General features: G+C 35.8%; 1 protein-coding gene across 1 annotated transcript; it reads right to left on the bottom strand.

Moving 5' to 3' along the window:
- Positions 1–2441: 2441 nt before the first annotated feature.
- LOC107675812 (myosin-13-like) lies at positions 2442–6284 on the bottom strand. Its single transcript, XM_016470282.1, has 5 exons — positions 6252–6284; positions 6148–6165; positions 4496–5689; positions 3553–3690; positions 2442–2949 (listed from the first exon to the last, which is right to left on the bottom strand). Exons 3-5 carry the CDS (start codon positions 5637–5639, stop codon positions 2912–2914), a joined length of 1320 nt encoding a protein of 439 aa, XP_016325768.1. The 5' UTR covers positions 5640–5689; positions 6148–6165; positions 6252–6284; the 3' UTR covers positions 2442–2911.
- Between the last annotated feature and the right edge of the window lie 311 nt (positions 6285–6595).

Genomic DNA, 6595 nt, shown 5'->3' with positions numbered 1-6595 from the left:
CAGACAGACAGAGACAGACAGAGACAGACAGAGATAGATAGATAGATAGATAGATAGACAGACAGACAGACAGACTTCCCAATTTTATTCCTTTGGGTGTTTCACAAGACGTTCAACAGTTTCATTTTCACAAGCAAAGACCTGAGAGGGATTTGGAGGAATTCAGTATCATTTTCCAACACTTCTCCTCAGATAAAACATCTGAAAACACTTCAACAGCCTGATCTTGAATAGAAATGAAAAACCTGTCATCATTGACTCACATCTCGTATGTCGAGTATGAATGTTTTTCTTCCGTCCTTTTCATGTAATGAAAGTGAATGCGGACTTCAAAATGACCAAAAAAATCTCTATAAAACATCATATCAGTCTATAAGGCTCACAGACTGAAATCTGTTTGTTATGACATTTTAACTAATTTAAAGTTCATTAACTAGATCTATTTCACATGATCTGCGTGGCTTATGCATTAATGTAATGCTACGTATGTTTTTGACTTAGATGAAGCATCTTGTTACAGTAAATAATATCAGGGGATTTTGTTTATAAGGCTCAAGGTGACAAAATAACAAATCGTGTCATTTCAATAGCACTGAAAGGTGCTCACGTAACACTATATGGAAAGTTTTGGTTGATCCTCTTCCTGCTGCCTGCTGGTATCAGATCAATTGAATGGCATCATCACAGTATGAATGAGATGTTCTGGGTTTCCCATTTTTATCCGGGGGACTCGTTCAGATCAGATTTACTGTACATATATGATGGAATTTCCTCCAGGAACCTGTGGCGCCACACTCTGATTTCAAGGATGTAATTTTTTATATTTTTTATTGTGATTTTCTCTTTTCCTTCATGGAAACACACCTGATATGATGAAGATTCCCATGTCTAGTAGGTTTTTTTTTAGGCTAGAGTCGTTTGGTGGGATCATGTTACTTACCAGTAGATTACAGAGTGACACGGGAAAACACACACACACACAAAATAGTATATTTTATATATTTAAATATATATTATAGTTATTGAATGCTCCCAGACTTTTGAATCCCTCTGTGCTTTTCATGGCATGAAGTCACAATCTAACATATGTTGCAATCTTTGGTTTCAGCAGCATCCAGTGAAGTCAATCGGTTTGAGAAACTAAGCGAGAGGTTTTGGTGTCTGATTCTCAGTGATGCGATGAGAATACAAAAAGGAAGTTCTATATATCACACTGATGCGATGACGAAGATTTACTGTTAAGAATGTAGAGTAACTCCCTCTTCAAAAAGACAGAATGACAAACGCTGTATCCATAAACTGAATGACTGCTGCATGTGTGATTTTAGTCATGGTGAAGATGTTTGAGGTTTGACTCTGTCATTTGATCCTGTTGATGAAGCAGTTTGCTTTTCATGGTAACTGATCATCATTTGTCTCTACCTGTTTTCAGTCAACTCAGTGTTTATTTGACTCATTCTTTCATCGGTTTCTTGAGAGTGGTTTCACATAATGTTGACCACTAGATGAGGTGCTTTAAATGAAAAAGTGCTTTCGTGGCAGATTCTGAGGAACAGTCAAACCGTCGGATAAGTATACTTTAGCAGGCAACAAAAGATACAGATTAAGTGGAAAATCAAAAACAAGAACATTACATTTGACATTTATTTGTTTACCAGACTAACCAGTCTTGGAAATGAGGAAAAACAGAAGTAATTTATCCTAAAGGAGCCAACAATATTAACAGTGCCACAAAACATTTGAAGAACAAGTGAAACTGCAGAATAGAAGAGGAAAAGGAGAAAGTGTTTTTTTTTATTATGTATATCATTATTTTGTAATAAAAGTACCTTTATTTGAAAATATTTTGTGTTAAATGGATAGTTGACCCAAAAATGAAACTTCTATCATCATTTACTCCACCCTCATGCCATTCCAAACCTTTCTTTTGTGAAACAAAACATATTTTAAAGAACACTGAGGCCCAAACAATATCTCCCAAAAATATATTTTTGTGTTCTGCAGAAGAAAATAAACTCAGGTTTGTAGCATGAAGGTGAGTAAATGGTGACAGAACTTTCATTAGGGTGAACTACCCCTTTAAATATGCAGCGTGTTAATGTAATACAACTCATTCTCACTAGAAGGTGCTGTTAGACCATTACTTCAGATGTAAAGCAAATATGGCATTGTGTGTAGTTTTGTTTTGTGTTGATGTAATATGGCGTATTGGCCAATAACATTGTTTCTGACCTGAATCATGTGTCAGTCCTGGGGGCACATTCGTTGACTGTGCGTTTGACTCCGAGTTTATTCGAATATTACAACATTATACTTATTTTGATTTGCTTATAGTTGTGAAAATAATGAAATATGAATAAGAATAAAGAAATAATTTCTCAAATATATAAATATATTTTTTATTTCCTTTTTTAAGAATGACAGAGCACAAAAATATAAAATATTTTTTATAGATACCTGGTCTCTGCTATTTCATCTAGAGAGTTCACAGAAATCCTCCATAAAACAAACTTTCAGTTTAATAAAGGGTGAATCTTTCTGGTGAGAAATATCACATTTTTAATGGTAAACCCCCAGATCCACTAGTTTTGGGATTCTCTCTCCCTTCGGCTTCCAACTAATCTTTTAAAATTACATCTTACATTTTCACATAAAGCATATTTATTCATTAATAAGCTATTTTTAAAAGCATGTTTTCCTCTGCTAACATCACTTCCTGCTCAGCTGCCCAGAAACCATATTAACTTTAAACTGTTGTTGTCTCCATGTTTTTGACGTCTGTGAGGTGTTTCACACATGTACTGTAGATGGATTGGATATTTGACCTTTACCACATTTTGAGTTGTCTACTGAATATTGATGAAGTGGAGTAAAATGCTGTTGTTGAATCCTCCAACTGACGTCTGTGGTTTCAGAGTGTGTTTAGGGGTTCATCTTCACTTTCAGTCACTAGGAGTAAACACAAGTGTACATACATATATTAGGAGTTATGTTTTAATTTCAGTTAGAGCTGCACCAGGTACAGTACGATCAGTTTTTCTCATTGAAAATTAACAACGTCCTCAAGTTAAACTGGTATTACTAATGTCAGGAGGCTTGGCAAAACTTATGCTGACCAACATTCTGGATGAATCTCATGATGAATTTTCTGTTAAAAAGGTTACTGTTCATTTTGTATTTTAAAGGAACACTCCACTATTTTTGACAATAGGCTCATTTTCCAGCTCCCCTAGAGTTAAACAGTTGAGTTTAACCGTTTTCGAATCCATTCAGCCGATCTCCGGGTCTGGCGGTAGCACTTTTAGCTTAGCTTAGCATAGATCATTGAATCTGATTAGACCGTTAGCATCTCGCTCAAAAATGACCAAAGAGTTTCTATATTTTTCCTATTTAAAACTGGACTCTTCTGTAGTTACATCGTGTACTAAGACATTTTCAAAAATAGTAGAGTGTTCCTTTACGCTTTATCATGTACCTGCAAAGATGGTGAACATTAAAATAAATAAATAAATAAATAAACGTTCTCTGTGTCAAAACGGAATGAATTCTTACTATTAGGGATCTCAAATTGGCTGCTGTTGCGTCTCACAGGTTTTCCAAACTCAAGTGGTTCACTGTCATGTGAATCTTCATCTTTGCTCTTCCACTCTCCTTTTCTTTCATCTAGAGATCTCTGCTTTCCTTCAGACACTAAGAATATAGTAGAAGCAACAGCAACATTAAGTTATCAATGGGCTGGAAACTATCTCTAAAATCAAATATGAGATGCATGAGACTAATCTATAACCATTGTGCACTTTCCCAAAGAAACTCATTTCAGGTTGCTCCAGAGAAATTGTTGCTGTTATAATAATAATATTTAAAGGAAGATGTAGATGAGTTTATTCTTCATTACATCACTTGCTCACCATTGGATCTTCTGCAGTGAATGGGTTCTGGAGTCATGTGGAGCAACTGGTGAGAAAGTGGTGTTCCTATGGAGAACAAACTCATCTACATCTTGGATGGCCTAAGGGTGAGTACATTTTCAGCATATATTCATTTTTGAGTGAACTATTTATTTAATCTCTATGACATTTGTAACAATGTCAGTAGAGTAATGCGTTTGTAATGAAAGTAAACTAGGCCAGTGTTTTAGACTGAAATGCACAGTCCTCTTCCTGGAGATCTAACTGCAATGTTTAGCTCCAGCCATGACCAAACACAACCAAAGCAGCTCATTAAGATCCTCAGAAGCACTTGATAATTACAGATAGGTGTGTTTGATGAGGGTTGGATTTGAACTCTGGAGGTAGGTAGATCTCCAGGAACCGGATTGAGCAGCCCTGTTTTAGACCTTGTGTATACTTTTGTTGCAAGTGCAGTAAACATGATTTTTCAAATATTTTCTGTAGTAGCTACTGTATGCCACAGATGCTGCCAATAAAGCTTGCTGAACCTGACTGAACCCGTAGCATTCACATTTTGGTGTCAGGTTTACTTGAACAATACTTACACGCAGGAGAAGTTAGATGTAGCATATGCTCTTCTCCACTAAGCAGGATGTATTGCTCTTTATTTGCCGTTCCTCTCTCTTTGGACTCCAGTTCCTTCTCTCTTCTACTCAGATCTTTCTCCAGCCTTAACCTGTCCTCCTCTTCCTTACGTTTTTGTTCCAACGCTCTTTCCTTGAGTTCGAGTTCCTCCAGTTCTCTTTGGAGCTTCTCATTTTCACTCTTTATCTGATGATTAACATAATCATCAGTCAAGGAAGAATACATTTTCTCCAAGGTGCTCACAGTGTCTTTACAATCCGCCAGCTGTTCTTTCAGTGCATTCTCACGTTCAGTAAAATCATCAATGATGGAAGGAAACATGTTTTTCAAGACGGTGTCGCTACATTCTTTGAACAGCAGATCTTCTTGACCTCCTGAAGCCCCTTGCTGGTTCTGCTCCTCACTGTCTTTGTATTTCTTTAACCATATCATAGTGGCCAGCATCAACTGTCTCAAAGTGTCTGTTTCTTTCTTTAAATTACTTTCAGTAAGCCTAAATCTTTCTTCTAAAGCAGTCATCTCTTGTGCATGCTGTTTTTGTATTTCAGCATCTCTTTCCTTTTCCCATGATAAAAATGCTTGTATGAGGTTTTTATATGATGGCTGAATAAAGAATGTGGACTCATTGTTTTGTGTCATAATTTCAGTTTCTGCAAACAGACTTTGAACACTTTGCTCAGTGTCCTCTAATGTATAACACCTATTCACGTATTCCCTGACACTGTCGATCCCTTTCGGTTCAGTTCTTCCAATAATCAATAACACAACATAGTCTAAGGCTTCTTTGCCAAATACTTCAGCGATTGCTTTTAAAAGGTATTTTTCCTCAGTCACTTTCCCGTTTTCAGTAACTAATAGAAATGCATGCGGTCCAGGAAAGACCAGAGATGCACAATCTACCATCTCATCTTTGATAGATTTGACTCTTGAGGAGAAGCAAAGGCATGATGCCACCTGACTCATCCAGGTAGAAGGTGTTTTCACCACAATGACCTTTTTGCCAAATACATGACCTTTTCTGTGCTGTATTTCAGTTCTTCCTGCTCTTTCCCTAAGAATTATGTCACACGCATCATCCATAAGAGCTCCATCGCCGCCAAGCATAATAAATCTAAGCTCTGTAGCGGAGCCAGTACATCCAGTGATTGTGCCATCTGTTAAAAAGAGGTGAAATGTAATCAGATTTCTATGAATTTAGACACAGATATACTCTTAAGACTCAAATATTTAGTATATATTTCATGAACATAATTTTATATTATTTCAAAATGCATGCATTTGCTTTTGTTCACAGCATTTCTTCGAACTAATGTGTAGTCAAAATCATGTTAAAAAAAACTATCACACCGGATTTAATTCTCAGATTGAATTCCAAATTTAATGTTTGTTTTGTAATAGCTTCATAAATGTATATGGATTTAATGGAAAAAAGGACAGTAGTGCAAAGTAACATTAAAGACATTTAGTCATAAAATCTGAAATATTACTTACACTGTGGTGTCTTGCTCTGATGGAAAAAGATGTTAAAACTCATTTTACTAAATGCTATTGTTTTGTTTCTTTACTGAGTGCATAGTAAAATACTAAATTCCTGGAATAACAAAATGCTTACCGTGACTAATGAGTGGACCTGCACAGAAAAAAAAAAAAAATATATATATTAATGCTCTTTATTAGAGTACCAATGAAACTAGTGTGATTTTGTTTTATACTTACGCCTATCTGAATCTTCACTTTGCACTAAAAAAAACACACAATAGCATGTTATTCGTGCCTACACAACAAGAACTAAGCTGCACAGTTTGTAACAAACTCATTTACAGGAATTACTAAATATGCTAAATAGAACCTGCAAAGCATCAAAACCATAAACTAATTTCAACTCTCAGAAATAGAATGCAGATCAATAATATTGATTATTGTTTGATAATATTGAAAGTGTTACCTCGTCTTGGTATCGCCTCCATCTTGTTGTTTGTTTGGTATAATAAGAATGGTGAAGTCCATCAACTGATTATAAGAAGGTTAAAACCGAAACAGTCATGGACACAGACATCATA

This window comes from Sinocyclocheilus anshuiensis, unplaced genomic scaffold (genome assembly GCF_001515605.1).
Source record: "Sinocyclocheilus anshuiensis isolate Anshui unplaced genomic scaffold, SAMN03320099.WGS_v1.1 scaffold708, whole genome shotgun sequence".
Classification (NCBI taxonomy): Eukaryota; Metazoa; Chordata; class Actinopteri; order Cypriniformes; family Cyprinidae; genus Sinocyclocheilus; species Sinocyclocheilus anshuiensis.
The sequence above is the reverse complement of the archived record's forward strand: the minus strand, read 5'-3'. Positions and strand labels throughout refer to the sequence as shown.